Raw genomic sequence first — 17,558 nt, forward strand, 5'->3', positions numbered from 1 at the left:
AAGCAACAGAGCATGGATAGCAAACAATAAAATAGCTACTTTTCATGGAACACAAAAGAGGGAGCATTTTTCTCAGCACCGCGGCCTCATCACAACTTCTGTGTTTCCTGTCCCATGGGCGACGCCCCCACTCCCACCACGTCTCCTTCCCGAGCAGCTCTGGGCTGCAGAGCCAGCTGCGTGCCAGCCCCCTCTGCTTTAGCGCCCTCTGAAGACGGCACTAGGACCCAGGGAAGTCCCCGAGCGGGGTTCGCGGAAAGGCGGCCAGACTCCTCCTTATCTCCAGTGTCAAACTTGACATCAGCCTGCGAGCGGAGCATGGTAACTTCTCCAGCAATCAGAGCGCTCCCCCTCACATCAGTGGCATGCTTCATGGAGATATGCTCCTCTCACTGCCCTCTGCACCAGCAACATGGATTGTCACCTCTCCATCCTCCTCCTTCTCAGCTGCTCTGTTCTCAACTGCTTCGGGGAACTGATTCCGCAGCCTTCCAATGAAGGTAAGCCAGGTACCGCGACGCGCGGAGCTCTGCCCCGCGGGGCTCACGCTCTTCAAAGCACGTTCTCACCGAAGCCTTGCACGTCGGGAAGGTGCCTCCGAATAGAGCAGTTTGCTCTGAGAGTGAAGGAAAGATGTGCCTTTTTTTCCCAACTGTCTTCTAAAACACTTCAGGAGATAATTTTAGATGGTCTAAACCTTGAAAATGTGTTTTTAATCTGATACCAATTCGAGCAATTACCTCGTTTGCCAATTTGAGCAGAAAGAAAGAAAGAAAGAAAATCCTCCAGCGTTGCAACCCAGTTATGTTAATTGCCAAATAGCCAAGGCAGTATTTTATTTTCTAATTATGACCATGTGGTACTCCGAGAAGTTTGAAAGAAAATTCAGCCTTCCTCTCTAGACTCTTTAGTATGTTTAAAGGTAATGACAGGTTGTTCCTACTTGGGATCATGGCATTTATGAATGGACTAAAGGGAAATCAGAGTTTGCCGAAGCGGAGGTGCGTGTTTATGGTGCAAGGGCTGTACTGAAGTTGTGTGTATCCAGCCAGGCAATGGTTTGCTGTATGGTACAGGTTCCAATGAGCAGCATATGCCACATTAACATAAGTAATATTTGCAGGAATTACAATAAGCTTAGGTTGGATTCTCTTTGTTTAAAGGCTTATATACAAATAGGAGAATGTATTTAATGAATAGTGGATAGCTCCTGGGAAGATATAGTAAATAACTGAATAGTAGATTAAGAGAGAATGTTCATATGCAGCAAATGGCATTTTCTTGATGTTGTGTTATTTATTACCCTTGTAATGAGCATTAATTCCTTTTCAGTGGGTTAAAGTGCAAACCTAATGTTAAGGACACCAATGTGTTCTATAAGATTGTGTACTTAATACATACATTTTCTTTCTCCTGTATTCCTTTTGTGATCTATTCTTGTGAATACAGTCACTAACTCTTAAAACAAACTTCTCTAAATAATTGATTAGTGTAAAGCCACACTTACAACATTAATTTCCTCTTAGTGATTTTGAACTTATAACAATAACATTTAGCAATTTATTTTGCAAGTTAACAATACCAAGCAACCGATATGCAAACATCATGTTATATACATCACGCCTTAGAAAATATATTGTCAAGCCAATACTGTTGTATATGTACCTTAATTTTAAAAACACGAGTAAAAACAAAATACTTAGAAAGTTTTTTATTAAATGTAAAAACTGCCTGATACTCGGTGACCTACTTTCACTGCTAATAGAGCAGTAATTTATCTCCTTCCTTACTGACTGCCTTTATCAATTTGGCAGATTTCATTAAATGTTCTGAATCTTTTTTCTAAATAAGAAAATGAAAATTCTAAAATATAAGGATCAAGAAAATTATCTTACCCACAAATGACTTTTTATTTTACAAACCAAATTAACATGTTTATTTGAAAGTAAGAGTCAATCATTCTTCCTGAATGAAAGGTAAGAGTATTCATTTGTATAACGGGTAACATGTATAATAGGTAACATATCAATAAATTAAAATTAATGTTTTAAAAATTTTTGTTCTTCACAGGTATTAAAATATTGACAATAACTAGAAAAATAGTATTAAAATTCCCACATTGTCATGATAAGTTATATTTTCCAGATAGAATGTTTATGAACTATGTAGATATGGATATTACTGAATTAATTATGCACAAGAATGTAGCTGTTAGTATTTTTGTGGAAAACAACCTTTAGGTAAACTGCAAGAGAAAAAAAAAAGACACCAAACTATTTCACACTTATATAAAATTAATCAGTATTAATTTAATGAAACAGAGTTAATCAAATGCAAATTGCTTTTAAGCCTCACCTCATGTATGTTTGGGGATATAATGTACCTAATTATACAGACAGGTACACATTAACAATACGGATATAGAAAGGTAAATGTATTCAGAAAGCTGACATAATTGCATTTAATTTGCTTGGATAAAAGTTTATCCATCGTTCATGGGATTATTCTTCCCAGATTGTGTCCTATGGGTAGTGTCTCTTTTCCTTCCTGTGATTGTGAAGGGAAGCTTTAAAACAAATTTAAGATGATTTAACTTAGGTAATACTTGAGTGAGATTTTAAATATTAATCCATAGCTTGGCTCTCAGTTGAGTTGAATAACATGAAAAGTGAAAATGCCAAGTATGTGCCAAGATTTCTGTGCAATTTTTCTAACAACGTAATTTAAATAGAAAGCAATTCTTTTGAAAATGTATATATGAGAGGAGTGGTGATTTAAAAATGGTATTAATGTAGTTTTCTGATATAATTTTTAATTTTGAAATATGAAATACTAGACTGTATTTAAAATATTACGACTGAAATATTTCAACACTGTAAAAAATTTACGAGAAATTTACTGGAACATATTTACTAGAATATATTCTTCAATCTGTTATGAAGTTAGGCATTTGAGAACCAAAGAGAACAAAACCAGGCCATTGACTTAATTGCTAGGACATTTGCAGTTGTGTGATGTGTTTTTAAATTTGAGATTTAATCATTAACTATCAATATTGAAATGCCATGGGTCCCTGATAAGAAAAATAACTTAGAAAATGTTTAATCTGAATTTTCCTTCTATTAATGTGTTTACGAATATCTCTCTTATATGCTTTCAAGAAAATGACTACAGGTGATATTAGGGACTCATCAACGATAACAGATATTCATAATTCCAGTGATCACTTGACTCAGCAATTGGCCTGTATACTTAAACAGAACTTTATAAAAACTTTATTAAATTCTTATCAGGTCTCTCTGTTTATGTGGCTTAAGAAAAGACTTTTAATGGGAAATCAGCTGTTTTTCATGGCAAAATATGATTGCTACACTATGTATTATTTTAAAAGTTCATATACTTACTCCTAGTTTGCATACCAGAGGGATGATTAATGGTAAACAGAAATAACGTTGGAACAAAGTTAAAACTGGATATAAAATAAAATTATTGGTTACTTCAACCGTTTCAGAATTGGTAAAAGTACTTTCTTTAAACACTTTTATACATTTATGGCAGTCTGGGGTACAATGCACTATTAATTCATCAGTACATAATACACTAAATCATTTTTTCTATCCAAAAGAGTTCATCAATTGGATTAACATTTACCTAGAAAGCTCTTTATATTGAAAATAGAGTATCCAAAATAAAACTGAATAAAACTAAATTTTCTTATTTATATACTACCTTTTTTAAAGACTTTTTTTTAGTAGCTAAGACACTATTTCTATGAAATGCATTTCCCTAAATATAAATATTCTAAATACTAGAGGAAACTATGCGATTGTTTAAAACTTAAAAGTAAAACTTGTATATGAACATTATAAGCTTCCCTCTGAGTATTAGGCAAATGTTGGAGAAAATAAATAATCAATTTTTTTCATTTTTAAAAATTACTATAAATTAGCATCACTTTTCATATATAAACACTTTTCCTCAAATAAGAACACACTGTGATTAAAACATTAATAGAAAACTAAGCTATCATATCATCTTTATAAGTTTTTTTGGTTTGGAAGAGGGTTTACATTTGCTTTTAATAGCACTTCATCATGCTAGACTAAATAATTGAATGCATTATACATTTTTGTAATTTAATAGCTCTCCTAATAGCTCACCCCTACATCCCCCCGCCCCCCCGCCTCCATGGTTAACTGTGCTATTTGCCTCAAGGTAGGAGAAACCTTAATTTCACTATTTTATAACCCACAATAGTTAACACTTGACCTAGGTCATTAACAGGATTATCAGCAAATTTGTTTAAGCTTTTACTGACAATCTGAATTGCTATGATAATATTTTGAATGTCCCGTAAAGAAACTTTTTGTAACCTCTCAAAATCTATCATGAAATTAATTCATTCTGAATCTATATCTTTGTGAAGAGTAGTATTTATAATAGTAATTTGAGTGGTGAAAATGTTCACTCGGATACCTCAATCTCTTTATTTTTATGTTTCATAATCACACTATTCCAGTCCTTGTCATAAATGAGCAATTACAAACTCTTTTAGATATTATATCTTCTAGTAATAACAATAGATTTATCAATACAAAACAGTTTCGTAACTATCAATATTTCTAATTTTATATTTTTAAATTATTGTTACTGTAGTTGATAGGGTTTTTTTTTTTTTTTTTGCCTATTTTAAGGTTAAAAGTTAGTTGGATATACTTCTAACTCAGAAGTGACTGGACCTATAAAAGGGGAACTACACCATTGCCAATAAAACACCATTGCCACGTGTTAGATCATGGTTGTATTTTATATAAAGTTGTCTTTCCATGAGACACTAGAAATTGGGAGCTATAATGAAAAACACGTTAATATAAAAATTTAAAACAAAATATTGTACAGAATCAGATCTTAGATAGTTATTTTTAACATTTTTTAGTAGGTTTAGGAAGTTTTCGGTAAAGTTTTTCATTTCTTCAATTTAATTATGGTTGGCTCCTTGGTCATATTAACAACTTAGTAATCTCACATTGCTCTTAAGAAGTTTATTATTAAATAAATGATTTAGTAACATTCTTTATGTATTGCCTACATTTAACATTCAAACTTTGGTGTGTTCCTTAAGGGTCCAACCATTTTTAATACTTTACCACAATAACTTTCTTTCTAATGTTAAAATCCTTTCAGAAATTTAAATTTTCTTCTGAAATAAAATATATGCAATTTTTAAATATCAAATAGTTACTTTTGCAAAGGATTTTTAAAGGCAAAATATATTTCCACAATATATTTGATTCACTAATTTCAACCCAAATGAAAAAAAATGTTCTTGAAAGTTACATTTTCCAAGTCATAAGATCTTCAGGAAAATATTAATAAAACTTTCCTCAAATAATCAAACTCGATAAGGTTTTATAGACATTTACTTTAAAAAATCTGTGATCTGGGCTACTTTTTATTTGAATCATTCTTTCAATGATTCGGTTTGGCATAAATACTAGATATAAGGGGAAACGTGTATTTCTTGGAAGAACATTAAGTTTTACAAGTTATTTTCTGTCAAGATCCTCAACTTTATTTATTTTTTTAGCCTGTACATTTTTTCTTTAAAATATTTAATATACCTTGTTCCTTTAATTCGTGTTTGAGAGAAGATTTAGAAGAACAGATGCAGGTGTCTCCTTTTGGGTTCTGTTTTCAGAGATCTGGATTTTATCATCAGGGAAGGTCAATAAAGGGCTTTTACCAAGTACACAAGTAGCTTTCCACAGATTTTTTAAATAAAGGGTTGACCAGTAGTGTGAAACATTCATTATATTATTCATCCAGGTATACAGAAAACCAGGATTAGAAATTTACTTCTCAAAAATGTGGAAACCTTAGCTAACTCTTCTGTAACAACTTTAGAAATATTAGTAAAAGCAATATTGTGACATTTATAAAATGCAAAGTCTTCCAAGTCACAAATCAATTCACCTAGGAAGACATCCCTCAATGTGTTCAGGGTGTGGATACATGTGCGACATTTGCTTGATTTCATTAAGTCTGTTCCCAGCTGCTTGGTATCAGGTAGTTCTTGGAACCTGGCAGGAGGTTTTCTCCAGGAAAAGTCTGAAAGTCAGCAAGTTTTAGTTTGCCTCCTACCAGCTTCCTTTATACAAAAAAAAAAAAAAAAAAAAAAAAACCAACAACAACAAAAAAAGAGGGGAGGGTGGTCGATTACAAAGAAAAAAGTTTTTGCAAGTGAAAAGAAAATAAAAAAAAAGTTGATTAGAAAACTGGAGAAGTAGAGAAAAGCAAAGGTTTTAAAGCCAGTGTTAATATATAAATCATTTGCTTAAAAGAAAGACATTTATCACGTAAAACGTCTGGCTAATCAATTTTTATTAAATCCCTAAAAACCCCGCACACTTAAAATGGGGTTGAGGTGGGGGGGCGGGGGCTGCATTTCTTTGTTTCTCCTCCCAAGTTTACAAACTTTTGATTTTTTCCCAGAAGAAAATGTTTTATCCAGGAAAGTTTTAAGAGTGTCAGCCAAAAAATGCTAAAATGCTTCCCCCTTTGAATGTGTGGACGAATGCATGTGGAGGGGTGGATGGAATCAAAACCAGTTCAGCAAATAAAGCCTCAAACTTCGAGTGATGTTATTAAACTGGAAGCCCTGAGTGTGGACATCCCCCAACCCTTCATTTTCTAAATCATGTCCCGCTGTTCCAGTCAAAGCAAAGGGTGGAAATCCACATAATCCAAACCAACATGGTGAGAGAATAATAGGTGAGGAAGGAGGAGGAAAGCAAGTGGCAGCACTGTACAAACTGTTGTGAATATTCCTCGCCATGGACAGGAGTGGCCACAGGAGGGGATAACTACGTTTCTTTTTCTTCGACTTACACTTTCCACATTTGATAATGCAATCTTCATTAAATTACAAGTGTGTCATGCGAAATTTTAGCACAAAGCAGAGCCGTACGGGTAGCGACAGTAATGTGGCAACAGGGAGATGAGCAAGTGCTCCTTGCTGCCACCACACCCACCATCAGGGTGTCTTAACCACAAACTATTCTCCGCTAGGTCCAGGCTCATTGGTGCAAAGGGAAAACAACGGTGTCTCTCAACAGTTCACTGCTTGCTCACTCTGCATCAAATTAAAGATGAGATCATAAAAAAAGCATCTCCGGGTGCGCGTAACGCAGTCTCAGCCCTCTGGAGGCCAGTGGGTTCTTTGTGCACGAGTCTCTCCGCGCCTGGCTGCCCAAGTCCGTTCCCGGAGCGCGACCAGGGTGCCACGGCCTCCGTCCCGAGGTAGGGTGGGTGGGCGAGAGCAGTCTGATGCTCTTTTGCTCCGGGTTTCTGCCTCCGGGCGGACGGTGTAGACTCTGCGCTGTAGGCTGTAGCTAGCGGAGAGCGAAGGTGCAAAGTTAAGCGAACACGAGCGCCAGGCGGAGACTGGCAAACGTGCGCCCTCTGCCTGCTGCCGCGGATCTGCTGGCACTGGGAGAGCACGGCGTACTCCTTGCCACCTGGACCCTCCTTACCTGGGCGTCAGTAAGACGCCAGAGAGTCCGTGCGCCTTGGACGGGCCTGGCAGGTCCTGACTTGAGGAACAGACTTTAATTCAGGATCTACGATCGCCCTGCTGCCTTTCACATTGCTGTCAGCTAGGCTTTTCAGTTTGATGTCTGGAAGTGGCGCGTCTCTTTTCCATCCATTTTCATGGGTTCACCAGGCGACAGCCGGGGGAAGGAGATATTCTGCAAGGTTCGCTGCAGGATTGAGAAAGCATCTCTTACTGGGTGCGCTTGGTTGAGACTCACAGGAATTGCCTCATACGCCCTGTTGTCCAGCTTGCTGATTTCTAACCCTATCCCTTTACTATTTCTTCACCTTTTGGACATTCAACTCTTTTGGTGTCGCTAGACTAAAATGAAGAATCTCTTTTTTTTTTTTTTTTTTTTTTTTTTTTTAGACAAATTTTCTTTAAAACTACCTGCTAGTGCCACCTGTTAGGCCCCTAGTAATTGCTGAGGGGATGTCAGTAAACTTTTCCCCTGTGCATATTCAAAAGTTGTCTGTGTTCTCCCAAAGCCCGTATTTGACTGACACCGTTTTATTAAAACAGGATTTTTCCTCTTCCAATATTGGGAGTAAACATGGAATGGGCCAGAGAGGGTTTTTGGGAGCTGTGCTATCGAGATAGCTTGGTGGTTGGATGATCCTGATGTCTCTGTGACTGTGTTAGAACTTCAGTGTTTTTCATAAAAGATGGTTTTGTTAAATCCTGTAGACTTCAAGACTAATATATCCTCAGTGCCGTGTTCAACACTGAGAAAATAATTGCTCAGTGTTCTGCTGGCAAATAGATTTTTCCCTTACATTATCATTCATGACTTACCGAACCTCATTTAATCGTTAAAGCAGCCCTAAAATAGGTAACATGACGTTTCCCATTGTTACAACTGAGGAAACTGAGAAAATGGATCACAATAAAGCAGTAACTAAGCGAAGCCCTCTCTCGTCTTTGTCTTTTGATTTTAACCTCATATGTTTTCTCCTAGACACAAATGCCTATGAACTAGGGAGGCATCATTGTCAGGAAAAGCACTAGCTTCTCAACCTTAATCCCGGTGACTGTACTAATTTGTCTTCTGACTTTTCAAGGATAATTTAGAAACATTCAGAAATTTGTAGTGAAAAATTGAAGAAAACCATATAAATGAGGATACTTTGGAACTGTAAAGTGGTTACACTCATAAGTTATGATTATCTGCATGTGTGGGGGACCCACTAAGAAACTCAGTTAAAGGAATTTGATGTGGACAGAAGAGTAGATGAAAATATCTGTGATGACTGTTCTTCACGCGTTCTTACCTCTGTGTTCCTTTCCTGACACTCAAACACTCCTTTCCTCACCCTGGAAAGAAGATTTTGTCAGGAATTCCGTACATACAGATAGTGAGGAAATTGTCAATATAACCAGAGTGTGATTATTTAGGGTTATGTGTAATAAAAATGAAGTGTGAATTGACAATTGGATAGGAGAGAATAGAACATGGTCCAAAAAGTAGACTTTAGTCTCTGTGGAAATTTCCCCCCATTTAAAATATAATTTTTAAATTACTTAAGATGAGAAAATACATTTTCGTGATTTAGCTCGTCTTTCATAAAAACACTTGTATTCTATTTAACTCCAACCGTTGAGAAAAGGTAGCTAAAACAGGCTTTTGAAAGGCAGCAAATTAAGTTGGGGGCAATTATATTTTTCATGTGGGTATTTCAGCACATATGTTTTGCATTAATTGCTGCAATAAATTCTGTTAACCCGGCAAAGAGCACAAATAGCATATTGATGACATCAGGCTTCCATACAGAAAGCAGCTTTTAGTATCTTGCTTTCTTCACTGTAACATTAAAAAAAAACAACAAAAAAAAAAACTAATGTGTTGGCTAACTAAAGAGCTAGCCAATCTTTCAAGCTATTGGCACATTTTCCATGAACAAAAGTGAAGAATTAGCAACAAACTTTTTCCCCCTTACTTCCAGAGAATTCATGTCAATTACTCATTTTCCTATTATTTGATTTTTTTATATTCATATTTGTTACTCATTTTCCTATTATTTGATTTTTTTATATTTATATTTGGGTCTTCAGAGCTCTCCCAAATCAAGACAAATGTAAACTGACTTTAAAGGCTCCAAACTGAGCTGTCTTCCCTTTTAAGACAAACATCTTGACTGATTACATAGCAGGGCCTCAAAAGGGACTTAAGCAAATAGAGAATTGTGGGTTAATGTTATTACTGAGAAGTTTAGTTGGTCAATATCAAAACTGTTTCTTCTTGAATTTTAATACATTCATTTTGAGAAAGTTAATGTAGGTTTTTTCAATTAGTAGTTAAGAAAAATAGATGAATAAGCTCTACAGGTCCAGTAAGTGTAAATTGCCTCATGTAAGGCCTTAAAATTTTATTTTTTGCCTACGATAAAGTTGATTGATTTCCAATCAACAGGAAATTGTAACATTTCCTATCTACCTCAGATTGACTAAGGGAAACACAGAGTGGCTTGTTAGTAGTTAACATATATTTATGTCCTGATTTTCAAACCCAATTTAGCAATTAATAAAACTGTATGGCTTTTAAAGGGATATATTCTTTCATTGCATCTGATGGCAGTCTTCACACTGAGGGAAAGTCTGGGAAGCTAATTTGCAGTGTCTTCCATGTGGATTATCTAACTAATCCTCTGGGTAAGCAAAACACCACTCACAGGAAAAGTCTATTTGCAGCACTGTGTGGTGTGTTATATCACCAACAGTATTGTCCTCTTACAAAACTGAGCTATTCCCAAACTGTAAGCAAAATCTTATGAATAAATATATACCTTTTGACCTCACTATGGCATAATTTTTTTTTTGAATTACAAACAGGTGGTGTGAAAAAAACAAAAACAACCATTGATTTATTTGTCACTATCTAATCTTGTTCATTTTCCCCAATTGTCCTCTAATCATCTATAATATTCAAAGGTGGCAAAAAGGCTAGAGTTATATACAAATTGAGATTTTTTTTCCCCCTTGAATAAGTCACAGCTGATCATGGTAGATTTTGCTTTTTTACAGAATAAAAGAACTGACAGCATCATAGAAAACTAGAACTAGAATTAAGTCAGATTGTTGTTACTCTTTTATGAAATCTATAAACACCACCAAATCCAGTAACTGCCAAATATTGGAAATATTTTCAAAGATGCAATATAAAAGGACATAATATTTTTCTCTTGGTTTACTTTTACTATCTGGTTTACTATAGATAAATTAATACTCATTTACATTAGATAACTCAAAAAGTTAAACTTATTGATTTTATTATAGTGTTCTTGACACTTCTGATCTAAATTATGATTTGATTGTCCTTGTTCTCTGAAAAAGAAATTTCCACGTGTAATTATATGTATTTCATCTGACTAAACTAGTTAATCTCTGCTTAACAATGGCTTTTTTCTATATTTTCAGATACAAGTGATTTTCTTTGACATTTGTACATTGCATAAGGAAAATTTTTCTTATCTTTCAAAGTGATGTTCCAAATCATACTAAATGTTTTAATATTCCCACAAGAAATATAAAATGAGAGGAAGAAAACTAAAAAGATATAAAATTCGTAATATTCCTTTAAATTTTTCTTTCCAAAGGTGATCCTTTGGAAATTAACTAAGCATGTTTTGTTTTATGTTTGCCAGGTTTGTAGGAGGTTTACTACCCTAACCCTATTAGTGAAAATTTTGGAACTCTAAATGTAACGACAAAGGCACAACTTTAAGAATCATTACAATGAGTCAAGAAAAGGGTTGATATTTAACTAATTGCCTATTACTTAATAATAACTCATCTTTTATATTATAATAATTTATTGTTTGTTTATTTACCAAACAGTGCTTATCTGAAGATTAGTTACCCACTGGAGTTTGAAAAAAATATACGCCAGGGACTGGAATGCTCTGTGCTCTTGAAGATGTCAAATTCAATGGGATAAATGAATCTAAAATAAATACTTATATAAAAATTGTTATAACATGGACATGAAAATTATGAAAAATACGATATGAATCTTTAGTGGAGGGTGAAATTTAAGTCCCAGAACAGAGTCCCTGAGAGACAGGGAGAATTTTTTTAAGGTAAAAGATAATAATAAATTCATAAAAACAAGGACTAGGAGATTAGATGATTTGCTTAAATTCATGTGGTGGGGATAATTTTAACCCAGATTTATTTTTAACTGCATGTAACTTTAAAAATAATTTAAATGAATATATAACAAAGACACACTTTTAAGCATGTCCAAAATAACTAAATATTCAGAAATAGTTCTTCTTATTAAGTACATACCTAAACTAATGTAAATTCTTTACATTACATGTGAGTGCATGTGAATGTATTCGAAACACATGTGACTGAATATCAAAATAGAACCATCGCCATATAAAAACTTCTGTAGGTGCTATTCCTGTTATGACTACACTACCCAAAAATATCTCATTGGTCTTTATTTGCATTCTGCCATCTCTTTCATCAATAAATTAAAAGTTTTCTGACTATTCCAGTGCAGAGTTTGATGCTTTCCATTCACACCATGCTCCTAAGATGCAAAGGAAAAGACTAGTGTTTTGAAATAAACTGCTAAGAATGTGGTACCATATTTGATCCTTTGTGGACCATTATAAAGACCCAAAAACAAATCTTGAAGAGTTTGTTCATGTGTGTGTGACCATGTTTGTAGATGTCAGTCAAATTTGTATTGTCATGATCAAAATAAATGATACACCTGAGATTTTAGACAATCCAGATATTCTGCAGAATATGATGAAGTCAAAGCTTTATTCTGATTTTAGTTTTCCGGAAACTTGTTTAATAAGGAAACCAATTTCTTCTACAGTGGGGTTCTTTCAAAAGAAATATGTGTGTATGTATGTGCACATGTGTGTTTGGGGATGCCAAAATATCCAGAGGATGTTTTTAAATTTAAACTTACTTTTGTTTCGTCACTACATTCTTTGTTTCCTATGCTAGAATTTTGAATCTTATATCCAACAGACTTCTAGGAACAATTTTATTTCTTTTTTTTTTTTTTTCTTTTATTATTATTATTATTATTATTATACTTTAGGTTTTATGGTACATGTGCCCAATGTGCAGGTAAGTTACATATGTATACATGTGCCATGCTGGTGCGCTGCACCCACCAACTCGTCATCTCGCATTAGGTATATCTCCCAGTGCTATCCCTCCCCCCTCCCCCCACCCCACAACAGTCCCCAGAGTGTGATGTTCCCCTTCCTGTGTCCATGTGTTCTCATTGTTCAATTCCCACCTATGAGTGAGAATATGCGGTGTTTGGTTTTTTGTTCTTGCGATAGTTTACTGAGAATGATGATTTCCAATTTCATCCATGTCCCTACAAAGGACGTGAACTCATCATTTTTTATGGCTGCATAGTATTCCATGGTGTATATGTGCCACATTTTCTTAATCCAGTCTATCATTGTTGGACATTTGGGTTGGTTCCAAGTCTTTGCTATTGTGAATAATGCCGCAATAAACATACGTGTGCATGTGTCTTTATAGCAGCATGATTTATAGTCCTTTGGGTATATACCCAGTAATGGGATGGCTGGGTCGAATGGAATTTGTAGTTCTAGATCCCTGAGGAATCGCCACACTGACTTCCACAAGGGTTGAACTAGTTTACAGTCCCACCAACAGTGTCAAAGTGTTCCTATTTCTCCACATCCTCTCCAGCACCTGTTGTTTCCTGACTTTTTAATGATTGCCATTCTAACTGGTGTGAGATGGTATCTCATTGTGGTTTTGATTTGCATTTCTCTGATGGCCAGTGATGGTGAGCATTTTTTCATGTGTTTTTTGGCTGCATAAATGTCTTCTTTTGAGAAGTGTCTGTTCATGTCCTTCGCCCACTTTTTGATGGGGTTGTTTGTTTTTTTCTTGTAAATTTGTTGGAGTTCATTGTAGATTCTGGATATTAGCCCTTTGTCAGATGAGTAGCTTGCAAAAATTTTCTCCCATTTTGTAGGTTGCCTGTTCACTCTGATGGTAGTTTCTTTTGCTGTGCAGAAGCTCTTGAGTTTAATTAGATCCCATTTGTCAATTTTGGCTTTTGTTGCCATTGCTTTTGGTGTTTTAGACATGAAGTCCTTGCCCATGCCTATATCCTGAATGGTAATGCCTAGGTTTTCTTCTAGGGTTTTTATGGTTTTAGGTCTAACATTTAAGTCTTTAATCCATCTTGAATTGATTTTTGTATAAGGTGTAAGGAAGGGATCCAGTTTCAGCTTTCTACATATGGCTAGCCAGTTTTCCCAGCACCATTTATTAAATAGGGAATCCTTTCCCCATTTCTTGTTTTTGTCAGGTTTGTCAAAGATCAGATACTTGTAGATATGTGGCATTATTTCTGACGGCTCTGTTCTGTTCCATTGATCTATATCTCTGTTTTGGTACCAGTACCATGCTGTTTTAGTTACTGTAGCCTTGTAGTATAGTTTGAAGTCAGGTAGTGTGATGCCTCCAGCTTTGTTCTTTTGGCTTAGGATTGACTTGGCGATGCGGGCTCTTTTTTGGTTCCATATGAACTTTAGAGTAGTTTTTTCCAATTCTGTGAAGAAAGTCATTGGTAGCTTGATGGGGATGGCGTTGAATCTGTAAATTACCTTGGGAAGGATGGCCATTTTCATGATATTGATTCTTCCTACCCATGAGCATGGAATGTTCTTCCATTTGTTTGTATTCTCTTTTATTTCCTTGAGCAGTGGTTTGTAGTTCTCCTTGAAGAGGTCTTTCACATCCCTTGTAAGTTGGATTCCTAGGTATTTTATTCTCTTTGAAGCAATTGTGAATGGGAGTTCACTCATGATTTGGCTCTCTGTTTGTCTGTTATTGATGTATAAGAATGCTTGTGATTTTTGCACATTGATTTTGTATCCTGAGACTTTGCTGAAGTTGCTTATCAGCTTAAGGAGATTTTGGGCTGAGACAATGGGGTTTTCTAGATATACTATCATGTCATCTGCAAACAGGGACAATTTGACTTCCTCTTTTCCTAATTGAATACCCTTGATTTCCTTCTCCTGCCTAATTGCCCTGGCCAGAACTTCCAACACTATGTTGAATAGAAGTGGTGAGAGAGGGCATCCCTGTCTTGTGCCAGTTTTCAAAGGGAATGCTTCCAGTTTTTGCCCATTCAGTATGATATTGGCTGTGGGTTTGTCATACATAGCTCTTATTATTTTGAGATACGTCCCATCAATACCTAATTTATTGAGAGTTTTTAGCATGAAGGGTTGTTGAATTTTGTCAAAGGCCTTTTCTGCATCTATTGAGATAATCATGTGGTTTTTGTCTTTTGTTCTGTTTATATGCTGGATTACATTTATTGATTTGCGTATATTGAACCAGCCTTGCATCCCAGGGATGAAGCCCACTTGATCATGGTGGATAAGCTTTTTGATGTGCTGCTGGATTCTGTTTGCCAGTATTTTATTGAGGATTTTTGCATCAATGTTCATCAAGGATATTGGTCTAAAATTCTCTTTTTTGGTTGTGTCTCTGCCAGGCTTTGGTATCAGGATGATGCTGGCCTCATAAAATGAGTTAGGGAGGATTCCCTCTTTTTCTATTGATTGGAATAGTTTCAGAAGGAATGGTACTAGCTCCTCCTTGTACCTCTGGTAGAATTCAGCTGTGAACCCATCTGGTCCTGGACTTCTTTTGGTTGGTAAGCTATTGATTATTGCCACAATTTCAGCTCCTGTTATTGGTCTATTCAGAGATTCGACTTCTTCCTGGTTTAGTCTTGGGAGGGTGTATGTGTTGAGGAATTTATCCATTTCTTCCAGATTTTCTAGTTTATTTGCATAGAGGTGTTTGTAATATTCTCTGATGGTAGTTTGTATTTCTGTGGGATCGGTGGTGATATCCCCTTTATCATTTTTTATTGCATCTATTTGATTCTTCTCTCTTTTTTTCTTTATTAATCTTGCTAGCAGTCTATCAATTTTGTTGATCCTTTCAAAAAACCAGCTCCTGGATTCATTTATTTTTTGAAGGGTTTTTTGTGTCTCTATTTCCTTCAGTTCTGCTCTGATTTTAGTTATTTCTTGCCTTCTGCTAGCTTTTGAATGTGTTTGCTCTTGCTCTTCTAGTTCTTTTAATTGTGATGTTAGGGTGTCAATTTTGGATCTTTCCTGCTTTCTCTTGTGGGCATTTAGTGCTATAAATTTCCCTCTACACACTGCTTTGAATGCATCCCAGAGATTCTGGTATGTTGTGTGTTGGTTCTGGTTGGTTTCAAAGAACATCTTTATTTCTGCCTTCATTTCGTTATGTACCCAGTAGTCATTCAGGAGCAGGTTGTTCAGTTTCCATGTAGTTGAGCGGTTTTGAGTGAGATTCTTAATCCTGAGTTCTAGCTTGATTGCACTGTGATCTGAGAGACAGTTTGTTACAATTTCTGTTCTTTTACATTTATTGAGGAGAGCTTTACTTCCATGTATATGGTCAATTTTGGAATAGGTGTGGTGTGGTGCTGAAAAAAATGTATATTCTGTTGATTTGGGGTGGAGAGTTCTGTAGATGTCTATTAGGTCCGCTTGGTGCAGAGCTGAGTTCAATTCCTGGGTATCCTTGTTGACTTTCTGTCTCGTTGATCTGTCTAATGTTGATAGTGGGGTGTTAAAGTCTCCCATTATTAATGTGTGGGAGTCTAAGTCTCTTTGTAGGTCACTCAGGACTTGCTTTATGAATCTGGGTGCTCCTGTATTGGCTGCATATATATTTAGGATAGTTAGCTCTTCTTGTTGAATTAATCCCTTTACCATTATGTAATGGCCTTCTTTGTCTCTTTTGATCTTTGTTGGTTTAAAGTCTGTTTTATCAGAGACTAGGATTGCAACCCCTGCCTTTTTTTGTTTTCCATTTGCTTGGTAGATCTTCCTCCATCCTTTTATTTTGAGCCTATGTGTGTCTCTGCACGTGAGATGGGTTTCCTGAATACAGCACACTGATGGGTCTTGAGTCTTTATCCAGTTTGCCAGTCTGTGTCTTTTAATTGGAGCATTTAGTCCATTTACATTTAAAGTTAATATTGTTATATGTGAATTTGATCCTGTCATTATGATGTTAGCTGGATATTTTGCTCGTTAGTTGATGCAGTCTCTTCCTAGTCTCGATGTTCTTTACATTTCGGTATGATTTTGCAGTGGCTGGTACCGGTTGTGCCTTTCCATGTTTAGCGCTTCCTTCAGGAGCTCTTTTAGGGCAGGCCTGGTGGTGACAAAATCTCTCAGCATTTGCTTGTCTGTAAAGTATTTTATTTCTCCTTCACTTATGAAGCTTAGTTTGGCAGGATATGAAATTCTGGGTTGAAAATTCTTTTCTTTAAGAAGGTTGAATATTGGCCCCCACTCTCTTCTGGCTTGTAGGGTTTCTGCCAAGAGATCCGCTGTTAGTCTGATGGGCTTCCCTTTGATGGTAACCCGACCTTTCTCTCTGGCTGCCCTTAACATTTTTTCCTTCATTTCAACTTTGGTGAATCTGACAATTATGTGTCTTGGAGTTGCTCTTCTCGAGGAGTATCTTTGTGGCGTTCTCTGTATTTCCTGAATCTGAATGTTGGCCTGCCTTGCTAGATTGGGGAAGTTCTCCTGGATAATATCCTGCAGAGTGTTTTCCAACTTGTTTCCATTCTCCCCGTCACTTTCAGGTACACCAATCAGACGTAGATTTGGTCTTTTCACATAGTCCCACATTTCTTGGAGGCTTTGCTCGTTTCTTTTTATTCTTTTTTCTCTAAACTTCCCTTCTCGCTTCATTTCATTCATTTCATCTTCCAGGGCTGATACCCTTTCTTCCATTTGATCGCATTGGCTCCTGAGGCTTCTGCATTCTTCACGTAGTTCTCGAGCCTTGGTTTTCAGCTCCATCAGCTCCTTTAAGCACTTCTCTATATTGGTTATTCTAGTTATACATTCTTCTAAATTTTTTTCAAAGT

The 17,558-nt window shown here is 35.9% G+C and overlaps 1 protein-coding gene across 3 annotated transcripts in view; it reads left to right on the top strand.

Annotated features, from left to right (window-relative positions):
* The first annotated feature begins 210 nt into the window (after window positions 1-210).
* EPHA3 (EPH receptor A3) overlaps window positions 211-17,558 on the top strand; it is a 367,456-nt gene continuing 350,108 nt past the window's right edge. Inside the window, exon 1 of one of the 3 annotated variants that reach the window (XM_002813414.4) lies at window positions 211-500. In XM_002813414.4, coding sequence (XP_002813460.4) covers window positions 413-500 — 88 coding nt within the window. In that variant the 5' untranslated portion in view covers window positions 211-412. Of the gene's footprint in view, window positions 501-7,191; window positions 7,300-17,558 lie in introns of those variants that run through there. The other 2 variants (XM_054551689.2, XM_054551690.2) reach the window with 2 other exon arrangements.

This window comes from Pongo abelii, chromosome 2 (genome assembly GCF_028885655.2).
Source record: "Pongo abelii isolate AG06213 chromosome 2, NHGRI_mPonAbe1-v2.0_pri, whole genome shotgun sequence".
In the NCBI taxonomy this organism is placed as follows: Eukaryota; Metazoa; Chordata; class Mammalia; order Primates; family Hominidae; genus Pongo; species Pongo abelii.